Consider the following 25,437-nt stretch of genomic DNA (forward strand, 5'->3'; position numbering starts at 1 on the left):
TTCAAGTGATTGGGCTCTATTATGAGCTTGAATGAGAGTTTGTGTTTGATATCCTCTTTGTCGAAAACGCTGCTGCATATCCATAGATTGATTTTGGAAATCCTGATCTGAATCACATATACGCCTTAGTCTCTGGATCTGTCCAAAGGGTATGTTATCAATAAGCCATGGAGGATGAAAGCTATTTGCATGCAGTAAGGTATTACGATCTGTTGCCTTTCTGAAGATAGATGTGTGCAAGAATCCCTCATTATCCTTTGAGATCCGTAGATCCAGAAAGTTTATGGCGTGTAAGTCATAGTCCAGACTAAATTTAAAGGGATACTCCATCCAAAAATGAAAATTCTGTCATCATTTACTCACCCTCAAGTTGTTGCAAACCTGTATGAGTTTCTTTCTTCTGCTGAACACAAAGGAAGATATTTTGAAGAACGATTGGAACCAAACAGTTGTTTGGCACCATTGACTTCCATAGTATACTGCCAAAGAGCTTCACGGGTGAACACGTGGACCTGCATGCTGGCCGTAAGGGGACGGCTGGTGCTACAGGACTCTAAACTGTGGTCTGTTAGATTCTCCAAGAATGACACAGCTCATTTTTCAGTAATGCTATCTCTCTCTCCCCCCTCCTCCCCTGCGATCCTCCTCTTTTATTTATTTGCTCTCAGCAAGACTAACGATACTATGGTAGTCAATGGTTCCAAAGTTCCAATCGTTCTTCAAAATATCTTCCTTTGTGTTCAGCAGAAGAAAGAAACTCATACAGGTTTGCAACAACTTGAGGGTGAGTAAATGATGACAGAATTTTCATTTTTGGGTGGAGTGTCCCTTTAAGGTTCTCATTTCAGCTGTTTACATAAACATGAAAGTCTACAAGTTCTACAATATATTGTTTTATCTGAATAGTAGTCAGGATGATTTTCACATAGTTTTGAAGTGTTAAAATATTCTAGTCTAAGTGATAACATTTTCAAAAGTCTTGTGAAGAAATAATCAGTATGGGTTTCGTGACCTTATTTCAGTGACAATTTTTTTTTTTTACAAACCACGCATAAACGTCATATCAAAACTACAAACTTTTACATACATGCTGCTGACATATTATTGTAGAGTTTGTGCTGAATACAGTGTAAATAGACTTATTTTTATGTAAATAGCCATGAAAATGTCACAAGTAAACAGAAAAAAGCACAAATGTCAGAGCATGTCAGAACACACCTCAGACCCAGAGGGTTAGAGGGGTGGTATAATGCCCTTTTCACAAGATGTAAAATAAGTATTTGATGTCCCCAGAGTGTGTATGTGAAGTTTTAGCTCAAAATACCCCACAGATATTTTTATATAGCATGGTAAAATTGTTACTTTTTGAGGGTGAGCAAAAACACACCGTTTTTTTGTGTGTCCCTATAAATGCAAATGAGCTGCTGCTCCCGGCACAGAGGGCGGAGCTACAACAGCTTGTGTCCTTAGCAGCTTCATTACCTCACACAGACCTACACTAAAAATTTCAAAAACTTTGAGCCTTTTATGTTCAAACCGGAGTCGGACAATGATGGAGAAACTCAAGAAGAAGTGACAATATGTAGACAACATTTCTGAATGGTTAGTTGATGAATTTATGTAGCTTATGTGTAGTTATCTTCTAGTCATTGATTAGCATATTCTGTCATGATAATCTATAAATCACGTTCCTGGGGGTGGGGTTTATGTAAATTCTAGGGTTTGTGATGTCACTAACCCGGGAGGAAGCTCGTGTAGTCCCTACCAGCCGTTTGTTGTAGTCCTTAAAAGCAAGTTTTTAAAAATAAAATATCTCTTTGCTTTACACTCTGAGCTTCGTAACTTTGCAGATGTTTCTTTATGCTCAAACAGCAACATTACACACTAACTAAAGTTAGAAAAGTGAAATCATAACTAGTGATGTCCCGATCCTATCACGCGATCGGAAATCGGGCCCGATCACGTGGTTTCAGACTCGATCGGAATCGGACGTTACCTTCCCATCAAGACTCGGATATATGTAAATTAGGGGTGTAACGGTACATGTATTCGTATTGAACCGTTTCGGTACGAGGCTTCCGGTTCGGTACACATACAAACCGAACGATTCCTAGGACCATTTTTATGCCGACAAAATCCGCGCTGGCGCGATCACCACAACGTTGCACAACATCAAATGGCAAACGTAATGAAAGCGGAACGAAACTGCGCTACTCATTATATTGTGCTTAACGGACCATTTATCAGTTCGGACCAGCAACATCTGTGCAGCGCGAGATCAAGCGAAGAGATCCAGTGAAGAAAACATTTGAATTCGCCACTGAAGTAATAACATCGCTGCGAGATCTAGTGAGAAGCATTCAAATTTCTCCGTTATTAACCGTAGATCTCTATTAGACCAAACAGCGCTGACGTGGGAACCAGGAGAAACATTGTGCCGTGAATGAACATGGATTTAATCTTGCACTTCAAAATTCAAATGTTATATAAATATATTTAAATGTTATTTTTAATGTGATTACCAAAACATTATTTGTTCATCCTTCAAAGATTACCCCCATTTATAAACCTGAAAGTTTCAAGATGTAGGAAAACTCAAACTTATTTAAAATTATTTTTTCTTTTAATAAATAGGAAATTTCTCTGGCATTTCTTTCTTTTTGCTGTATGGTATCGAACCGAACCGCGAATTTTGTGAACTGTTACACCCCTAATGTATATATGTATTCTCATTATTTTTTTTAAAAGACTTTTTATTTTTTGTTTACATGCCTGCCGGGTATTTTAAGTTGAGGTGCTATTTGTTTTTATATTAGACTTTTTCTATATTTACTGTTGCACTAAAGTCCAAAAGTGAAGAATTTGTTATTTATTACTTGATTGTTCAAGCTACCTCACAGAAGTGCTCTATTTGTTAACAGTTGTTGAATGTTAAAATAAGGTGAATTAAATAAAAAATAAGAAACATCCTGGATCTGTTTTTTTTTTTCGCTCATCTTTATTCTTTTTTTATGTATTATATAAGTATCGGATCGGGACTCGGTATCGGTAGATACTTAAAATCAAATGACTCGGACTCGGAGTCTAATATGAATAAAACAACAAAAGAAAAACAAAATCACACACTGCTCTTGATTGAATAACTTCAGTAGCTTTAATATATGGGATGATTATAGTATCAAAATGATTAACACGTGCAAGCACACTTATCAATGAACTTGATACATGTTGCAGAAATGTTTTATCCATGCCTTTCAACTTGTGTGTGCAAAATTCAAAATTGAATGAATGTGAAGCAATTTGTACAAATAGAGACATTTTTGTGAATACAAATGTTTTCCTTTGTATTAGTGTATCATAATTTGCACATGCAACACAGAAGACGTGCATGTGTGGATCAGGTGACGCGCGTGCATTCATTGACTCGATTCATTGAGTCGATCCTATTTGATTCATTTGGATTTTGAGACTTTCATTTCGCGGGTTTCGCCTTGCACGATCCACACACAGCTGTCTGAGAAAAGCTGCTACCACTAGATGGCAGTATTCTGCTAAAACAGACAACGGCAGCATAATCAAGCGTTCTTCCGCATTTAAGACGCTTAATGAGAGTGATATTGAAGCACCAAATTTAGTACACAACAATATAGGCCTACCCTATTAATAAAGCATACTTTATAGAGGCAAACATTACGTCAGATTATGAACAACACCCATAGAAAACCATTATAAAACGCTTAACGTGCAATCGCGCGTTGCATGTTCAGTAAGGTGTATTGGCTACTGAGTTTAAATATCACCGTCTTACTGCATTGAAGTTAAGCTTTTTCTTTATAATATGCTCTATGGGAGGAAAACTATATAGCCTACAGACAAGAGACTACATGAACGCAATGTACGGCGTTTCAAGTTAATAACATTTTCCTTCCCGAGCCTGTTAAAAAGAAAAAGCTTAACATGAAATAAAAATTCTGCAGTTGCGTTTAACTTTGCATGTGAATGGGAGAGCAACCGGTCCGAGACTGCAGTGAAGTTTGATATTCGCCTCATTTTATAAAGGGACCATCTGCAAACTCCACTCACAGTCAAAAAAATATAAACGTCCAGTCATTCATTCAAATGAACATATTTCCAAGGTTATATTATAACCTTGGAAGTCTAGTGGGCAGACTGACTTAGCCTACTGTTACTGTACTATGTCCAGCCAATATCTCGATTGAACAGTAGCCTACAATTTTTTAATTTACTGTAAATTGTTTTTCTATTCATGTTCCAAAGGTTGTAGTACGTTCCTAGTGACAAGTCAGGTGAAATTTTACATTATTCACTTGTAGTAAGTCACCAAAAACCCGTTTGGTTAATTACAGTAATTTTTTTATAAAATAATAATTGTTTACTAAATAGGCTACATGAAGGGAGTTATTGGGGCAATTTCACCTGTAGTAAGCCAGTCTAGTCACTGAACATACTACAACCATTTTGAACATGAAAAAACCCTTTTGGTGAATTACAGTATTTTTCTGCAGAATACAGGCTACATGAAGGGAAGTATTGTCCAAATTTTACTTGTAAGTCAGTCTTACAGAAACCTTCTACGAGCTTTGGAATTTGAAAATGTCTGTTATTAAATTTAAAAAGTAATTTGAATTAAAACAAATTATACGTTTTAACCACTGATCTATATAGAATGACATTATAGATCAGTGGTTTTAACGCAGTTAGTGGAATTGGCAGACGTTCCCTTGTGCATCATGAGCTGTGGTTAGCGCGTCAAAGCATTCTCGTGTAGAAATATGCAGCTACAGGCCCGCTACGCCAGTTGATTTTCAATTAATATTTCATGTCGATATACAATGGTTGCATATTGTTAAAACTCATCGTGCTATAGTAAGACTATAGCCTATGGCTTAAGGGTCAAGGGAAAACAAATGTAGCCTACTGCGAAAATAGTCTTTAATATTTAAAAACAGACATTTTCAAATTCCTGCTTGTATACTATGTACACAATGTGTAGTCAGATAAAAATAAGCATATAATATGAACGCAACTGCGAAATTTCACCTTTTTTTAACAGGAAGGAAAATTGTATTAACTTGAAACGCCGTGCGTTGCGTTCATGTAGTCTCTTGTCTGTAGGCTATATAGTTTTCCTCCCATAGAGCATATTATAAAGAAAAAGCTTAACGTCAATGCAGTAAGACGGTGATATTTAAACTCAGTAGCCAATACACCTTACTGAACATGCAACGCGCGATTGCACGTTAAGCGTTTTATAATGGTTTTCTATGGGTGTTGTTCATAATCTGACGTAATGTTTGCCTCTATAAAGTATGCTTTATTAATAGGGTAGGCCTATATTGTTGTGTACTAAATTTGGTGCTTCAATATCACTCTCATTAAGCGTCTTAAATGCGGAAGAACGCTTGATTATGCTGCCGTTGTCTGTTTTAGCAGAATACTGCCATCTAGTGGTAGCAGCTTTTCTCAGACAGCTGTGTGTGGATCGTGCAAGGCGAAACCCGCGAAATGAAAGTCTCAAAATCCAAATGAATCAAATAGGATCGACTCAATGAATCGAGCCAATGAATGCACGCGCGTCACCTGATCCACACATGCACGTCTTCTGTGTTGCATGTGCAAATTATGATACACTAATACAAAGGAAAACATTTGTATTCACAAAAATGTCTCTATTTGTACAAATTGCTTCACATTCATTCAATTTTGAATTTTGCACACACAAGTTGAAAGGCATGGATAAAACATTTCTGCAACATGTATCAAGTTCATTGATAAGTGTGCTTGCACGTGTTAATCATTTTGATACTAAAATCATCCCATATTAATAAGAATACATTTCTTACTTGAATGCTGCTGTTAAATGCTCTGCCAAGGAGATACACATGGTGAACTGTGTCCAGATGACCCAGGGCGGGACATAAAGTATATATGCTAATAGGACAGAGTCTGTCAGCAGTCATGGGCGGGGCCTGTGCAGTGTGAAATCACATTGCATAGAAACTGCAAACCACTTATTCTGAGACGCTGCTTATGACTTATGGGGATAAAAAAAGGAGTGGGTGGATTATTACCATGATGGGGTGGTTGGTACACACTGCCGACTAGGGTCGGGTATCGTTTTTTAGTTTTTTTTTATACCGGTGCCAAATCGATACTTTTAAAACGGTACCGGTGCCTGAACCGATACTTTAAAAAAAAGCCTCAAAACAATGGTGAATGACATTTAAAGAACCACTTTTTTATAGAAATAAATAAATAAACATTTTAATATACAATTATAAGAATTTTAAATATTAAGTATATTAAGTATATTAAATTATATAAATATAAGTAGCCTAAATACAAAACACAACAAATTTGTGTACCGTGACGCGAAACCCCTTGTGGAAGAAGAATGACGTCATGTTTACAATGAGCGCTCATCAGGGTCAACTGAATGCCGGTTTTTCAAAAGTATGTCGGCTCTATTGTTGCAGTTAACTTGCACAACGTTCTTGAATGAATCATTTATTAGATGTCCTATAACTGTTATTGTAGTGACATCGATTTTAGATTTTCACACTAAACATGACGCGGAACATAACGAACTGTGATTGGTTGCGTTACATGTCAGTCAGTCCTTGGCTGATATTTTTTATTCTTAAATACATGTAAGTGAATTTGTTTTGTCATGTTAGTTGATTTATAATGCACAATGGATGCCGTGTTAACGGTACGCACCGCAGTTCAGAGAATTGTATCTGTCAGATTTACAACACGTCAATTAATCCGCTTCTCCCGAAATACATGAAAGTAAGTGGCCAGTGAAGTGTGAGAAGAATAGAGTACATTTTATAGTTACCTACACAATGTGTATCTATACACGTCATCAATTTATAAAGGATTGTTATTGCCGCTTCCATAATAGACATCAGTGTATATTTTACAAACTATAAATGTATTGTTTTACTAGTACTTATGTCTATTTAAATGTCTGAAACCTAAAATAAACCTTATGACGTTGAAAACACTAGTTGTGATATATGACAGCGCTGAGTGCATCTGTCTCTGCGCCAGCCTACGCGGGAAAGCAGATTTGAATTTAGAAGTTGATGATCGTTGATGATCATGCGATATGAATCTTCTAATCACACCGGTGTGATCGATCTTACGCGACAAATGGTTAACTAGCAATCACATGCGGATGCTTCTTATGTCCATTTCGGAGAACCAGAGGGCATTTAAGTGGCACCAAAATCTGCGTTTTGATTCGTTCCGATTACATACCAGTTACTTAGGTACCGGCTCCATATTGGCACAGGGTTTGCGGTACCCAACCCTACTGCCGACACACATTAGGGGCTTTCACACCGGAGGAACCTTTTCATAGTTCCTAGAACTATTGGCGAAAGTACCCGGATGTCGGCGCGTTCTCACTGCAAGAACTAGGAACTATTTTAGTTCTAGGAACTCTTTTGGAGCAACTAATTTAGATCCTACTAGGGAGTAGGGTCTAAACCAGCACAATAGGAATTATCAGTGACGTTAGTGTTTGCGGATTGGCCAAACGCACGCGAAACACCAGCACCCGCCATTTTTAGAAAAGCTATGTAAACACACAGATTATAGAATACGTTTACTCTAGAAACGAACTACGAACATGGAAAACAATGATAGATGGGCCTCTTAACCTCAACGCTGAGGAGAAAATCCAATGCAACTTTGAGGAGACCAAGCTAAACATGATCATGTATTTCTGCTCAGCTAGTGACACTGGACATCGACCGCACGGCATACTCTTAATAACTTTTCATATACTGTCTACTTTCTATGTATAACAGTTCTATCTAATAACATTAGAGAGGACTGTTAGACAGATTGTAAACTAATGAACACGGAGAATGTGAGCACTGTTTGTTTGCTCAGGCTCTGGCGTTCTCCGCGCTATCAAAATAAAGGTCATCCGCGCCGTCAAAATAAAAACCACAGCATCAGAATGCAGCAGGAAAACGTTCCTAGGGGAACCATTAGTTCTCGGGGAACCACCCTGGTGGCTAGGTCCTATAACTAAGTTCCTAGAACAATGCGGTGTGAAAGCCCCTATTTATGTTCAAACACTATGTAAAAGTAAATTTTGCATAATAAGTCCCCTTTAAATGTCTGAAACCTAAAATAAACATTGTGTGGTTGAAAAACAATTTTTGCATAATGATCCCTAATTTCTATGACTAATAGACCTAAGAAAACATTTTCCTAAACAGCTAATCTATTGTAGAAGAAGGTTTAAGAAACCCTGAAATCAATCAACATCAATCCCTGGTCTTATTGTTTACTATTATTAATTATTGTAATTAGGAAAACTTTTATCATAATGTAAGCACTTGCGGATTCAATTTTGGACAGTTGAAGACTGGAAAAATGTTGCCTGGTCTGATGAGTCTCGATTTCTGTTGAGACATTCAGATGGTAGAGTCAGAATTTGGCGTAAACAGAATGAGAACATGGATCCATCATGCCTTGTTACCACTGTGCAGGCTGGTGGTGGTGGTGTAATGGTGTGGGGATGTTTTCTTGGCACACTTTAGGCCCCTTAGTGCCAATTGGGCATCGTTTAAATGCCACGGCCTACCTGAGCATTGTTTCTGACCATGTCCATCCCTTTATGGCCACCTTGTACCCATCCTCTGATGGCTACTTCCAGCAGGATAATGCACCATGTCACAAAGCTTGAATCATTTCAAATTGGTTTCTTGAACATGACAATGAGTTCACTGTACTAAAATGGCCCCCACAGTCACCAGATCTCAACCCAATAGAGCATCTTTGGGATGTGGTGGAACGGGAGCTTCGTGCCCTGGATGTGCATCCCACAAATCTCCATCAACTGCAAGATGCTATCCTATCAATATGGGCCAACATTTCTAAAGAATGCTTTCAGCACCTTGTTGAATCAATGCCACGTAGAATTAAGGCAGTTCTGAAGGCGAAATGGGGTCAAACACAGTATTAGTATGGTGTTCCTAATAATCCTTTAGGTGAGTGTAGAATTGTATTTCCGTCTATCTGCCGCGAATGAACTGAAAAGGTTCCGAAGAACACTGGAGTTAATTTCTGCTGGAAGCGAGCAGAAATGAGGTATACATGTATCTTTCTGCTTAAAGTACATCAGTCCCACTTGTCAGTAAAGTGAACACACACACACACACACACTGGGAGATCTGAGTAAACCCTGATGTAACATGTACCACTGTGTCTCCTGTGAATGGATTTTTAAAAAATGTTCTTTGATTTTGTTGCTGCAAACATTACTCACTTCACCACTGCATGTTGATGAAGAGAAAAATAAAATATTATTAAATAAAATAAGAAAGCTTGAAAAAATGGGCTGGCTAATGTTTTGAACTCCGTTTACACTGTATTTAGTGGTTGGATCACCTGGAAGCAAAAAACATCACCAAAAGTTATACTTTTATTTTCTATCAGTTGCAGGTTATTAAGAACAAATTTCACTTATGATTTCTCTTTCTTGCGGGTGCTACTTAAAATAAAAATGACATCTCTGAAATCAGCTAATGCCCAGTTATTTAGGTCAGACTCAAACAACATAAATAAAAGCAATTTATGTTCAAGCTGCTCTCAAACACTGATTTTTCCCTTATACATGTGTGAAGTAAAAGCAAGGTGAAGAAGCACTGAATGAAATGTATATGTTTTTGTTTTCAAGTGGAGGCTCTTTACAGACCTTGCGCAAAAAGCAATTTTACTAAAAGCCAAGACGAATAATCCAGTTTAACAGCCACAAGGTTAAATAATTACAGTATAATTTTATGCCACATTTTTTATTAGTTCCCAGGATCACAGTGTATAAAATTAAATGTAACCTGCATACTGTCTGTCAGTGGCTCAAATCTCACTGCTGGTGGTTTTCTGGGATTATGCGGGCCATTGAATTTGCATTGCATAGCCTTGAGCACTGGCCTGAGAAGATCTTTCTCTCAGACACACACATTGGGAAAGAGGTGATTAGCATCAGCAGTGTAAAAGCAGGAAAGTGAGTCTGCCCTTAATAACATCTCATTGATAGAATTTAAATTGGATGTTAAATAACCATTACCACGGCTGATTGCCTGGCCTGCCCTGGAAAGTGAGGAGGCTTTCTGCCAAAGCCGCTCTTCTTCAGATATGTGAAATTGGGGTGAGATTGAATTAGAGCATGGACAATTAGAGTGGTACCATCAGCACCTTAACATAAAAGTCGGTGTGGGTGGGTTTGAGTGTTTTAGAGTCCTTCCGTATCTTTCTCATTCCGACCCATGTTTGTCACCCACCATCCCTCTAAATGAACATTTCTGATGGTGAATAGTGATCGAGTCAGTGGTGTATGTTTCATTTGAACATCAAAAGACATGCTCTGTGGAAGGGGTAAAGTTAGAATTAGGATATGTTCCTCAACTCTCTGCTGTCTGATTCAAAAGCAAAGCAATCAAAATAAACAGTTAGAGATTGAATCGGTAAATAGAAGATCTGTCAGTTTGCTCCTCACATCAACTATATTATGATTGAGGGAAGAGTTACTCTGGTCATGGCTACCCGTAGCATAACGCAATTCAATTAGATGACAGAAATAATCGAAGAAAACTCAAGAAACAACTCCTGTTTTTACTCATTCCTTCCATTATCTCTTTAAATTTGCCATGAAATCAAAATCTTATTTTTTTTACACACTACATTCAACAAAATGACAAAGAAAAAAAAGAAAAAAAGATTTGTGATAACTTTGCAAATGTATTAAATAAAAAACTGAGATTTCACTTCAACATAACTATTCAGACCCTTGATGCTGTAACGAGTTAGTTTAAAATGTGTATATATATAAACAAATTATATATAATCTTAATTATGTAATTTAACAAATTATAATTAATTATAAATTTTTGAATGTTTTAGAATTGACTGTAGCAGAATTAATATTACAATTATTTAATCAGTTCATCCAATGAACAGCATAATCGATTATTCATTTAGGAAATAAATTATCTTCCTGGCCAAGAAAGAAAAACTTTTTCCAGCTAAAGTAAATCAGGTACTAGCAGTGTAATAGCATAGGTTGCTAGATCAAGATGTTTAAGTGACTTTGATATTTTTGTGAGTGGCAAACACAGAGAAGTGTGAATATAAAGGTTTAATAAACAAAAATACAGTAGGCTACACACACAACTAAACTAAGCAAAGATTGTATACAGAATCAAAAAAGTAAAGAAAAGTGAAGAGGGAGAAGAAAAGAGAATGGCAAGATTACAATCAGTTAACCACAACCTACGAGAAACATCAGAGAATCAGGGTCACCTTAAAGGGGCACAATAACGTAGAAACGCATCTAAAGGCTGCGAACGGGTACTTGCATTGGTTTTGGTTGCTGAACAAGTCCAGATGCAGTAGATTCTTGAGTTTCTTGATTATTTTTTGCCAGGAGTGCGCTGAAGCGTTCGTTTGGGTTCTTGGGGTGGTCCACGTTGAATCCAAAGAAGTTAACTTGAAGATGAAGTTGCCGGAAGAAAACAGGAGGATGTTGTCTCAAAGAGATTAAGCAAAGATCTGAACTAATCAGACACTTTTAAAGGTCCTATCAGTTCACACCCATTTGGTGAGGTGACCAATCAAAGATGACCTGGAGAAAGTATTTGTTCCATCTTATCTCCATTTGCATGTTCATGGTGGCATGGATAATTTGTGCAGTCTTAAAACAAAAGTATGTTAAAAATATCCTGATGCAATTTATCATAATATTGTACACAATTGATTATAAAATCAAAAGAGGATTATTTTGATACCAAGGAAGAGGGGATTTGAAGACATTAAAGCAGTGATGCATCATCTTTGGATATCAACATTGGAAGGTACTCTAACATAACTACAGAATCATAACTAGTCATAACTATTAAAACATAGGGACATGCATAAAACACAGGAGAAATACTATAAACATTTGAGAAAATTTGTGGATATGAATGGAGTAAATGTCCTTTTTGGAAGTTTATCTCTATAGTCTTTGACCAAATGGCTAGTGCCGCCTGGTCTCTTTGCTGTCTTGAGGGTTGCAGACACAGTCTCTTGCTGAGATCGTTCAGGGGAGCCGAGGTGATAACGGCCTTTGAAGAGAACTGGTTTTAGGGCCGATGACAACAGAGGAGAGGGGGAAGGTTTTCTGATGACAATGCTTTGCACAGGTGATGAACTGTGCCTGGTTTCCTCCAGACATGACGCTAGGAATTAAGGTTCATCAGACCAGATAATATTGTTTCTTACAATAGCAACTACATGATCGTTTGCTCTAAAGGCAACCTATAGAAATGTGCTCTATTATTAGGCACATAGCCAAGTGTTCATGCAGAGTTTGGTATAGCGCGCTTACTGCATGACATGGAAGCGCCAGCGCAATCACTTGCATTTTTCAACTTAAAATACTCCGTCATTTTTGGTCATACAGATAAGAGTAATACATCATTCCAAACTGTAAAGTGTCTTCCTGAACTGCAGCGTGTCTCATAAATGAACAGAAACTCAGTGTATAGGGTTTTTGCCTCACAGATATAGATATATCTATAGAATGCTTATAATGTATACTTTTAAATTAACCAATTCAAATCAAAAAGAAATACTCTGATAATGTAATCTGTATGAAAGGCGAGATCACTACTGCGGAGATGACGAGTTGGCATTGTCCACTTCATCTTTGCAGCCGACATTGATTCAGAAAACACTAATTTATTAATAAACAATTAAAATGTCACCTTGCTATTTTTCAACACATTCATAATGATTACTTTTGCCAGCGCTTTTTCAGCAAGCTTTATGTGTGCGCTATGTTTTTTGCATAATGCCACATAAATTTGCAAAAAATAGAACTAAAATGCCACTAAAAAAACTATTTCAATAAACCAAATGTATTTTTTTTTTTTTTTTACTTAAGAATAAGAAATTATTAAAATAAAAAAACTATTAGCAAAAAGCAGAAATGCGGCAGAAAGGTATGGTATGGGCAAGGCAAAGAATACTCAGGTAAACAGGCGCTGATGGTCGGGGCATGCAGAGAGATAACAAAGTACAGGCAACAGTCCAGGGTCGTGGAAACCAGAGAATGATCAGAAAGCCAGGAAACAGTCCAAGGTCGAGGTAGCCAGAGAGTGGTCGAAGATATCCAGTAGACAGTCCAAGATCTAAACCAGTAAAACAGAACACGTAGATAATTGCTCAGAATGTTAGCTGGGGCAAAACAATACTTCGCACTGAGTGATAGCAAGAGCGTGATTATATGGGTTTGGGAATGAAGTGCAGGTGTGTGTGATCAGTCCAGGAGAGCTGCATTATGGGAACTGTAGTTTGCATGGCAACAGTCAGTACTCTGGAGACGGATCCCTCCGTGGGTGTGGAGGGGGTGACGCAGGAAACTCCTGCGTAACAGTGTGTGTGTCACCCCTTCATATCAGCATTTGTTCTACATTTCTGATTTTGTTTTACAAATTCTATACAAATGTTGTCTGTTGCAGTCTCACCTGGGGTGTATTCCAGAAAGCAAGTTATGTGACATACCCGGGTATGTTTAAGAGTAAGTAAGCCGATAACCTCAACTTTCGGTTCCAAAAACGGAGGTAACTTTCAGGGTATGTTAGTAGTCATAGCAACTCACTCTCTAAACTTAACCTGCTCCAGAGCAGGTTATGTTCCAGGGTTAGTTTGTTTCAGAGAGGTGATGGAGCATGGCGTGCCCTTTTGAAGACAATCCAGTTGATGTGGAAGCACAGATAATACGAAATCTTTTCCACCATGAGAGGGTGATACGACCACATATCGATGTGTTTTCGTATCCAAATGAATATTTGCGGGAGCGTTACCGTTTTTCAAAAGAATCGTTAATTTATTTATAACGAAGATTTTGAAACCGTACATAGCAAACGTGACATCGCAGATTAGCGCTTAACACGGAGCACATTTTGTGCATTGCCCTTCGTTTTTTTGCGACGGGGAGTTTTTTGTATACAATAGGCGATGCAGAGCATGTGGGAAAGGCAACTGTGTGTAGGGCTGTTCGTACAGTATGCATTGTACTCAAACGGTTCCTACACACTTTTGTGCAGTTCCCTGGCCATAAACCACTGAGGGTCATTAAAGAGGAATTCAACAGAGTGGCGGGTTTGTCCGTTCTATGATATTCTATGACAGACCATTTTAGTTACATAGCACTACTTAATCTATCCATACTGTATACAGTCACAATCATTTTAAATGTTTCTAATTATATAACTTTCAATTTCAGGGTTCCCAAATGTGATTGGGTGCATTGATGGAACCCACATTCCCGTTAAAGCTCCTTCAGTCAATGAAGGAGACTATGTTAATAGGAAGTCAATCCATAGGATCAATGTGCAGGTGACAATATATTTTTTGGGTGCCAAATGTTTGGGTGTTTAAACCATTAAATCACCCTCATTACTGGTCCCCACCAACTAGGTAATATGTGATGCAACCCACCTCATCACTAATGTTGAAGCCAAATGGCCAGGGTCTGTACATGATGCCAGAATGTTTAGGGAGTCGTCATTGTGCCACAAATTTCAACAGGGTATGTTTTGCCTTACACAATGTTTTTTTTTTTTACGCAATTATACACTTTAACTACCTTTATAGGACACTTCAATGGTTACTTGGTGGGGGTCAGAGGTACCCTTGTCTGCCCTATATGATGACACCCTACCCTGAACCTGAGCCTTGGACCACAGGCATCCTGAAGGCGAGGTTTCAGTGCCTGTGTGGGCTCAGGGTCAGCCCAGAAAGGTCATGTGACATCACAGCTGCTTGTGTTGTTCTTCACAACATTGCCACACTGAGAGGTGAGAGGGCCCCCCCCCCTTCTCTTGATGAAGATGGCTTAGAGGAACCCCCAGTGAACCCAGTAGACCAAAGAGATGGCAGGGTGGTACGAGACATGATTTGCCAAAATTTGCCACTTTAATTAAAACCAGTTAACAGTCAAGTGTTGTTCATGGTTTCTTTATTTCCTGTAACAAAAGACATTTGTATTTATTGCTTTAGATTTCATTCAACAACAAATGACAGATTAATGTTCACATACTGTTTCCCACCTTAAGCTGGTGCTCCAGCAATTCAATTTCAAGTCTGGCCTTTTTTTAGGTTAAGCCTTTTCTCCTCCATTTGAAGCTGTATAAGATCCATTCATGTCACTTTTTCTGATTTGCTTTTGAAGGTGGACCTTATACAGCTCTTTGGCAGGCAACTAGAAAGACAGAATAATTAAACATGACTGAAAAAGTCTGTAATATAAACACAGACCAAATATTTAAATGAGGAAGGAGAACCGCAGAACATTTCTTACACTGCTAAGATTCTGTATGGAGGTAGATGGACCCTCATCTGTATTAAAATCTCCTGCCATATTCTGTAAAATGACAATGACAATTTATTTATTCTCTTATGTAAAAAAGGGGGAATGCATTTTATGCATCATACCTCTATGGGCCTCCCCACATTTTCTGTTTCTGTCACAGCAGAAGTGGTCTCTTCATCGTCATCCTACAGTAAAAATAAGGAAGGATGCTTGGTCTACCAAACAGAAACCTAAAGACAATAATCACTTACAACTGTGACAGAGTGTGGTGTTGCAGGAGGATCCAATAATACAATGTGGCCATCAGCAACTGCAAGATAATTAAACCAATAAGATAATCATGCATATTCAATACTCAATGTATATTCTTAAACAAATACAACTAATAAAGAAGGACATTAGGAACATCTAAGAGTACTAGTAATAAGATTATAGTACAGCATATGCAGTCAAAGCAGCATGCATACTGCACAAGTGAATCAATGACTGTAAAATGCATTCAAAATGCCTTTTTAAAATGGTGACAGTGTTGATAATTTTCTTTATTAAAACACTGACAAAAACAGTGAAAACATCAATAAATCATAAGTATTAATATGGTACACCTACATTTTACTAAGCCACTTGTTTTGGTAGCTGAGTCTGACGAACTGCCCCCTGGAATCCCATCGACCACAGGTCGCCCTCCTCAGCTGGGGTGAGGGAAGGTGGAGGTGGACCCCCACCTGTTTTACGGGCCTCAGCCTTCTTTCTATTGGCTACATAGAAAACTAAATTACATTAAATACTAAATTACATGGCGTCAGTAACAAGTTTAGTAAGTTTAGAAAATATTACTTTGCTGGAGAATGTTTTTGTGTTTCATTTTGACTTGGCTCACACTTCTTCTGGCTCCAGAAGGATTACACCTGATAAAACAAGAAGCATATAACTAGCCAATTATGTGCATTACTACTGTAATATTAAGAAATGTATGGAGGCCAACAAGTAAATACTTACCTATTTTTACTACTTTTTTTTTTTTTTTTATTATTATTTTTTTTTTTATTGAGATAACAGTAAAGGGGAATACAGAGACATTTGAATCCGTAAAACAAAAAGATCACAATTCTGCATCTTATATCACATATCAATCATGTTTCTAATACATTAAGTATCCTTTTCAACAGTTTTGATGTCTTTAGAGCTTTTCGATTGTTTTGTATTGAAGTTAGAGAGTCATAAAAAATCTTCAGATCAGTGGAAAATAGTCTAACATTTGGTACAGTCAATATACATTTTGCTTTATGTATATGATATTTTCCAAATAGAATGAGAAGTTTAATTATATTATCCATTTCCAATAAACCAGAATCACAATCCATAAACAAGACCATTACATCAGTTATTGTGACAAATTTATAAAATAACTCAAAAAGAAACCAAGAAACTTGGGACCAAAATAAGTTAGTATAATTACAACTGAAAAATAAGTGTAATTTTACTACATTAAGTTTACTACATTTACAATTGTTTCATTTTCTTCTTTACAGAAACTGCATAATGGCGAAAACCCTTCTTTAAATTTACTAATGAAATCATTACATGGATAGTATCTGTTTATTATTTTAAAGTGAGTTTCTTTGACTTTATTAGGAATTACAAATTTATTTATATCGGACCACAAATTCTTAAAAACAAGGAAGTGGTAATCCTGTTTCCACTTCACCATTGCCTTAGGTGAAGAACTTTTTTCTTTGATTAAAATTCTTCTGATATATATATTATTAATTTTTTTTTCTCTAATGGAAAGGCCCCCAACAGTCAGACTAGGAAGAGAACTTAGAATTACAGGATTATACATCTTTTCGTTTTTTCTATTTTTACTACATGCCCCAAATAATTTTTGCGTCACAATGAAAGGGGAAAATAGCCCATTTATAATTTTCTAAACTCACGCATTTACTCTGTCCGTTATTTTTTGCCAAGCCAACTCTCTTTCTTTTGCTGATGCAGCAGTATTGCTTTTTTTTAGTTATAATGGGCTTATAGTCTTCATAAGCAAGCATTAAAACCTCCAACTCAGTTTCACCGAAGTATGTAGCTTGCTTTTTTTCTCCCTTGGTTTCCATGGTGACTCCTGAAATCGGCAATCCATTGAAAATGTCTTTATGTACTCGCCATGCGCGCGCATTAACTCTGGGTTACCAATAGGAGGTTGATTAAACAAACTCCTCACAGCTGTTTTGGAACCGACATACCCAGAGTAAGCACGTTTGGGGTTAACCAACCACGAGTTCAAGGTTTATCTGACGGTAAGTTAACCTTGCTTTCTCGAATACACCACTGTGTGTGTGTGTGTCAGTGAGCATGTTTGTTACACATTGCATTTGTGCTCTAGAACAAGGCCTTCATTTCTGTGTGACAATTTTCAGACTTATGCTGGATTTATTGATTTTATTGAAGAAAAAAAAAAATATTTTTCACCCTTTCTCATTCATTTTCAATGTGGGGTCCATTTGGATCCCAAAGATCATGTGTGTGAATTTTTATTATTATTTATTTATTTATTTATTTGTACATACATTCAGTTCTGTCAGGACCAGTTTCTTCAAATACGATTGGCAATTGCATACAGTTAGGATTGGTGGTATGGATCTGTTCTGGGCAAGAGCAGCAATTAGGGTAAACAGAACAGAACCAACATGAATGTATAGCAGATATCATTAATTCAAGATTTTAAAGAACAACATAATTTGATTATTTATTCTGATTCAAGGGGAATCAGAATGCCATACTGACTGGACGAGAGGAGGAGCTGGGGATGGAGGAGGGTAATTAGCTCCTGAGAAACGCGATAGCTGCTGATAATACTGAAGGAGCTAATATATGTATACAGTGATGGGCGTAGTATTCCTATAGGTAGACGTGGATCAACTGAGTGTCAGCTGATGAGAGCTTGACTAACGTGACCTGCCAACTGACGCTACGCTTAACAACCGAATCAAGCCCAGTTTGTGTGTACACAGGTTTATATTACATTGTGGGAAACAAATGTCCCCATAGCAAAACCTAAGATCACCTACATTGTGGGAAATTGATTAATAAACATACTAACATTGAAAATGTAAATATGCAGAATTCTGTAATGGGACGTTTAGGGGTAGGGTTAAGGGTTAGGGAATAGAAAATACAGTTTGTACAATATAAAGATCAGTACGTCTATTGAGAGTCCCCACAAAGATAGGGAAACCGTGTGTGTGTGTGTTCGTGCATAGATGATGTAACAAAAGTCACAAAATCTCATGCCAGTGAGATGAAGGTCTTTTTTAATGAGGGAAACATCAAATGGGGTCCGAACAGACCCCAAAGACAATATGAGGGTTAATGTATAGTCAGTGAGTACAGGAGAGTTCATATTTTAAATCTCATAATCATTATAGTTGAGCTGTTCATTATAGTTGAGCTGTTCATCTTTCAATGGATAATGACAAGTCCAGTGAGTGAAAATTACCGGTTCATAAATATTCCTTGTCATTTGGATGAGGACCACCTGGACTGGGCCCAGCTCTCAGTACAATAATGCCAGGCCTGTTCCTCAGATGAGAGCTTCAGTGTGTGAGGAGGAAGGGCTTTTTGTTTACTCTGAGATTTTTCCAGGCTGTATAAAGACCTCCATGGCTGCCACAAGTATCTGAGATGGCACCATGTAAACAGGCTTCACCAACTCTTTTGGAACCCAGAGTTTAAGTTACGTTCATGATCACTTATCCGATTTTAATTACACCTACTTGACCAGAGTCTCACTCTTTCCGCTCTTGTTTACATACTCTGTATTCTTGGACTGTGCTCGCAGGTTCATTTACATCTTTAAATCAGCTAATCACCATATTTGACCAACATTAAATTGCCATAATTATAGCGATGGTATAGTGATGTCAAATTTTGTGTTTGTTTGTTCACAAAGTTTATTTTTTATTTTTTTATCTGTTCTGTTAGTCTGTTTCTAGATTAGTTTTCACTGTGTTCAGTTCATGTTTCCTTTGTGTCTGTATTAATCGGCTGTCGGTAACAATGTCAAACTAAGGATCAAATCCCTCTGATTTTAGCCTAGGATCAGAGGAATCTTTTAGGATTTGCAAAATTTGTCTCAGACGGCCAAATCGTGGCCAAAATCGCACAGTGTGCCCCCGGGTTGAGATTCTGTTTTGTGAAGTTTGGAGTTTATTTCTAAATAAAGACTGCTGCACTTAGATCCTGTTTCATCTCTGCTGCAACCAAGCTGGCAAGTGATGGTTTAGCCTCTGGCCAGCATAGTTATCCTGTTTACTAGCAATGCTCTGGTTGACCAAAATGATCATTCTGGCGAAGATGATTGAGCAACCTTTTCCGGCTAAATGTCTGGTGGAATGACCAACACACCAACATCCAAAATACAACTTGAGACCAGTTATTGGCCCACATTTTGATCCATTTTTTTTTCTCCTGTTGTACAGTACATCAGCACATTAAGGGCCCTATTTTAACGATCTAAAACGCAAGTGTCAAGCGCAAAGCGCAAGTAACTTTGTGGGCGGATCTTGGCGCTGTTGCTATTTAACCGGCGGGATAAATGACTCTTGCGCTCGACGCAAATCTAAAAGGGGTTGGTCTGAAGTAGCTTCATTATTCATAGGTGTGGTTTGGGCGTAACGGGAAACAAACCAATAAGAGCGTCATATCACATTCCCTTTAAGAGCATGATGAACGAGGTGCGCTTGTTCCATGGCGCAATACCATTATAACGGCGCATTTACCAGGCGCGCTTCAGAATCGGTTCACAGCCGAGGAGATTGATGTTCTCGTCAGGGCCGTAAAAGAAAGAGAAGTGACATTGGGGATGGGACAAACCCACCCAAATTAGCTTCGGTTAAACATGCATATACTAATTTGGGTAAATGTGTAAGCTTTATGCCTATTTTTCCCATCGTCATGGACACAACAATGATTTCCCTCGTGTTTTAATATTTTTCCTTATAATAATGTATCATTTGCAAAAAGTAAAATGCATCTGTGTAGATGAGAGAATCATCTACAGTGTATGCGCGTTGTTCACACTCTGTATTATGGCCAAGCATGCGCGCTTAAAATAGCATCTGAATGTACGCGCAAAGCGGACTTTTCCCTCCACCGACGCACGCCGGCAAACTAGGGAATAAACTTGCGCTCCCTGGTCGGTTCAGCGCAAAAAAGGAGGCGTGTTCCGGCGCAAACAATCCCTGGTGCTATTTTGCAGTTCCAGAAAACAATTGCGCCACTGACCAGAAAAAAACCTAGTCAGTCGCGCAATTGTTTTCTGGAACTGCAAAATAGCACCAGGGATTGTTTGCGCCGGAACACGCCTCCTTTTTTGCGCTGAACCGACCAGGGAGCGCAAGTTCATTCCCTAGTTTGCCGGCGTGCGTCTGTGGAGGGAAAAGTCCGCTTTGCACGGGTGCAAAATACGAATGATACATGCGTCGGTGTACAAAGTCAATTGCGCTGGGTGCAAGATAGGGCCCATAGTGCTAAAAGGGAAACTTGTATTACAGTTAGTAAATGTAATTAGAATGTAACTTTGTCTTTTGCATTATTAGTTCCAGCAGAAATGCATAAATATGCTTCACATCTGCTGGCTTGTGATATCCAGGGCACAGCTCCCTTTGGTGATGTACTGCCATTCGAATTGCACGTGCCTCTTTTCGTGGATTACAATCACTCCATGGGGGTTCATGATTTCTGCCTTTTCAAAGTGCTGATTTTCTTTTCTTTTCTTTTCTTTTGATGATTCCCCTTCATTACCGTGTTCTCTCTATCTCTAGGGCTAGTATTGTTCAGAGGAAGATTATCTCATTCCAGGATGAGGGCTCGCTCACGAAGCGGATGTGTGAGAAAGGTGAGTTATTCATTAATCTCAGATAGATGGTTTAGCATATTACAGGCAGTTATTCTTTGAGATGTATTTTTCACAGTGTATAGTGCTTTTGCTATTTTCTCTCTTCTCCCCCAGTTTGTCTCCTCATATAGCTGTTATATAGCATGGCCAACATTCTATCTGAGCTTTGGTTATGTCGCAGGCCTGATTGTTACAGGGGATTATATTTCATTCTTCCAACTGTAAACAAATAGTACATTTCTCACAGCCACCAAATACCTTCAACCAACATGCATTCATTGCAGGATAGAGAGTGTGTGCAGTTTAGGACACACCAGCATCCCATATTGGGGACCAGTGTCCAAAACAATAACATAGCAACAGTGACATATTGCATGTTTTAATTACTTCTTTACTTCACATTCTTGACATTGTATGATCTATGTCATTGTCTATCTAGTGACACAACAAAGGTTTGTGTGATTAAGCCTGTTATGCAGTTAAGATATACATAATTATAATTTTGTAGATATATTAATTTTATAGATCAAATAAATAATACATAATTTATAAATTATTTATAATAAATAAATAATACATTTTACATGCTGTACATTTGGATATAAATAACAATCCAGCCATTCTTTCTTGTCCTTTAGAACCGCTGTATGGAGAAACCACAGACAAACCCCTGCTGGACTGCTGTGCCTGTGGAACTGCCAAATACAGAGTCACCTTCTACGGGAACTGGTCAGAGAAATTGCACCCAAAAGACTACCCAAGTAAGACACTATGTCCTCAATGACATGTGAGGTGTGCAATTTTTTCAATGTTAAAAAAATCTTTCTCCTATCCCAGTTTAAAGTCCAGAGACAACAAGTAAGCCATTTGAATTGTTATGCAATACCCAGGGACAAATTATACCTTACATCATGCAACTCACATAAGAGGTTTTCTGTTACTTTTTTTCTTTAATAAACAAGTGTAGATTTTTTTTCCTGGTGGACAATACTCACGGTACTTCCATTGAAAGAGGGAGGGAATCAAGCCATGTCAAGGGAGCAGAATATCATAGAGCATTTCTTGTGGAGAACACCCAGTGGTATTGGACATGACTCTGGAAAATTATAGTATAACATTATACATTTTATTTAAATGGTTATTTCACAGCATTCCATGTTTTATGTGTGAAATACAAAGTTATGTCATGTAACTCTAGATGGTGCAGGCTAAGTCCTTAACTCAACCTGCTTGCAATAACATCGTTATCTATAGGGCATAGCTGATTGGTTCATGCTGCATCAGTGGCCAATGTGCTCGCGTGCTCAACCTTCAAATACTTGGTTAGCATTTGCGTTAGCAGTGATGATGATACATTTAATTATATTGCGCTTTTCTCAAACCCAAAGCACTTCTCAGAGAATAAAGTAGACTTAATACAATAAACAATATAGCTGCGAGCAGCAATTATCGGGGTTCAAGCGTTTTAAGGCCTTTAAACACAAGCGTAAAATGGTATTATGTTTCCTAGCCTGTAACCACCAAAATCATTGATGGAAAAGACAGCCAATACAGGCAATTTACAGAGGAAAATATGGTTGTAGAACTTTTTAACAGTTATAGCCCCACCTATGGGTAGATCCCCATAAAAGTTTGCATACTTGTTTAGAATCATGTTGGATGTTCTCACCTATTTTCATGAAGTTGAGCCAAAAACCTAGGACTAGTTCACAAAAGTTGTTTTTTGAAATCTCTAATATTTAACGAACGATTTGATTGACGACGGCGGTCCTAGAGGCAAAGTTGCTCAGATTGAGGAGTTCTACCATGCGGTATGAATGTCTTGGGTGTGTGCCAAAAATTGCGTGGTACACAATCCTTTACGCACATGAAAAAACGCAATGATGGCCGATTTCTTTCGAATTTCACACAGGCCTCTAGGGCTGTGAGTCAAACAGGCCCAGCGAGTTTCGTACCGATCGGACTCCATTAACCTTGTCTGATAGCTGCTCAAACTTCATTGGCCGAAATACGCGAATGTCCTCAAAGTCAGTCTTGGCACCTTGGACATAGACACCACATGCCAATTTTCAAGTCAATCAGAATCAGGGTTGCGTAGTTATAGCCATTTAAATGTTTTTTAAATGTTATAGCGCCACCAAGTGGCCAGTCGCCACGATTTTTTTCACACGACCACAGAATGAGCTCTTACATGGGTGCGCCGAGTTTGGTGAGAATATATCTTTCCGTTCACGAGTTACAGCCATTTTAGCAAAAGTGGCTCCTCCCACTTCGAACATTTTGGCAGCCCTTAGAGATCGTGAATCGAAATGTAAACTTGTTTTGATAATTATCTACAATCAGACTCCAGGGTATCTTGTTCCGATCGGGCCAAATACCTAGGACTAGTTCGCAAAAATCGCCGGGCGACGATCTGAGACATGCATTTTGTCCTCCTTGAGCCAAGGATTCCAACAATATAAAATACTTGAGCCTACGCCTAACGGTTTAGGAGTTATGAGAGATTTCACACTTTTCACCGCTGTAGCATCCATGTCATGCCCATCGGTGCGGGGCTCGGTGACCTTGTAGACTGTGTGAGTACTACCAGCCCGCAAAGTTTCAAGTCTCTACGACTTATGGTTTGGTCTGCCCGATCAGTTTTAGGTGAGAATGCTGATCCATGGAAATTTTAACAATTACAATAGGGTTACTGCACTTGGTGCTTGAACCCCTAACAAAACTTCTAATAAATAGAAATAACAAAAGTACAATAGTACACTCAAAGACAGTAAGCATCTTTAAAAAGATGGGTCTTTAAAGTCTTCTTAAAACAGTCCAGTGTTGGGGAATTTCTTTTTTTTTTTTTTTTTTTACTTTCATTTTTATTAAATTTTCACATGTATATCAACAAAATAAAATAATACAGTAAATGATACATAAATCAAAATAACAATAATAATAACACTAACAATCTAACAATCTGTCTGGAGATGATGTGCTATACAGTCCACTGTTCTATTTGGCATTTGTTCAGTTTGTGTCACGTGTCAGTTTGTGTCACATGTCATATAAATGTTCCATTTTTCCCAGTTCTTTTCAAAGACATTCTGTTTGACTCTCAAGAGGTATGTCAATTTTTCCATCTCAAAGATTTCCTGGACAATTTCCAACCACTGTTCCTGTTTTGGGATATTGATATTGAGCCAATTTCTTGTGACCGCTTTCTTACTGGATGCAAGTAGTACTTTAGTCAAATACAGATCTTCTTTCCTTACAACCTCCTCAATATTCCCTAGGTACATCACTAGACAAGTGTTTGGGATTTCATATCCCAAAACATTTTTAACAACTAGGTTAACATTTTTCCAGTATGTCCCCATTTTTGTACAGTTCCAGAAGATATGTGCATGGTCTGATTCCACATTCCCGCACAATCTCCAGCATTTTTGTTGTTTAGCGAGTTGTCTCGATTTTATTTTCGGTGTTATGAAATAGCGAACCAAGTTTTTCCAGCAGAACTCTCTCCATATTAATGAACTTGTAGAAGTACATTGTGTCTCGCACATGCGATACCATGCCTCCTCTTGTATCTGAATTTGTAGTTCTGCTTCCCATTTTGCTTTTATATAGAGTGTCGTATCCCCCCTACTCTCACCCAGGGCTTGATAGAAAGCAGAGATGAGCCGAGACCCCTTCTGTTTGTACGAGTCCTCAATGACTCTAATCACCTTATTTGTCATTTCAAGTGGCTTTATCTCTTTTGTGAAATAGTCTCTTAACTGCATGTATCTATAAAAATCTTTGTTCTCTAGGTTGTATTTTGCCTTAAGATCTTGGAAGGTTGGAAATTCTCTACCTTTCGAAACTGTACATATTGCTGTCATACCTTTTTGTGCCCATTCTTTGAATACTGGATCATACATCCCCGGCTTAAAATTTGAGTCATACACAAACCAACGCAATATACACATATCCCTCTTAAGTTTGTATTTTCTTACTACAGCACTCCATATTTCTAATGTAAATGCTATTATTGGGTTCATAGCGTGCCTTAAAGCCCCTATCAAGTGTTCATCCCCGACCAGTATCTGGGTCGGATAGCCCTGTATGCCCTTTTCTATTTCTTTCCATTTAGACTCATAGTCAGGACTACACCAAC

At 38.0% G+C, this 25,437-nt stretch overlaps 1 protein-coding gene and 1 long non-coding RNA gene across 2 annotated transcripts in view; one reads left to right on the forward strand and one right to left on the reverse strand.

Annotated features, from left to right (window-relative positions):
- The window catches only part of spon1a (spondin 1a), a 140,649-nt gene that overhangs the window by 99,462 nt on the left and 15,750 nt on the right, over window positions 1-25,437 (forward strand). Inside the window, exons 4-5 of the mRNA XM_056267889.1 lie at window positions 21,223-21,296; window positions 21,935-22,057. Of these exons, the coding sequence (XP_056123864.1) occupies window positions 21,223-21,296; window positions 21,935-22,057 (197 nt within the window). The remainder of the gene's footprint in view (window positions 1-21,222; window positions 21,297-21,934; window positions 22,058-25,437) is intronic.
- Window positions 15,008-16,083, reverse strand: LOC130102029 (uncharacterized). Its single transcript, XR_008809102.1, has 3 exons — window positions 15,655-16,083; window positions 15,526-15,588; window positions 15,008-15,454 (listed from the first exon to the last, which is right to left on the reverse strand). It is a non-coding gene; the product is annotated as an uncharacterized LOC130102029 (long non-coding RNA).

The sequence above is a fragment of the Rhinichthys klamathensis genome, unplaced genomic scaffold, assembly GCF_029890125.1.
Source record: "Rhinichthys klamathensis goyatoka isolate OS25496 unplaced genomic scaffold, OSU_Roscu_1.1 h1tg000265l_1, whole genome shotgun sequence".
NCBI classification, from domain to species: Eukaryota; Metazoa; Chordata; class Actinopteri; order Cypriniformes; family Leuciscidae; genus Rhinichthys; species Rhinichthys klamathensis.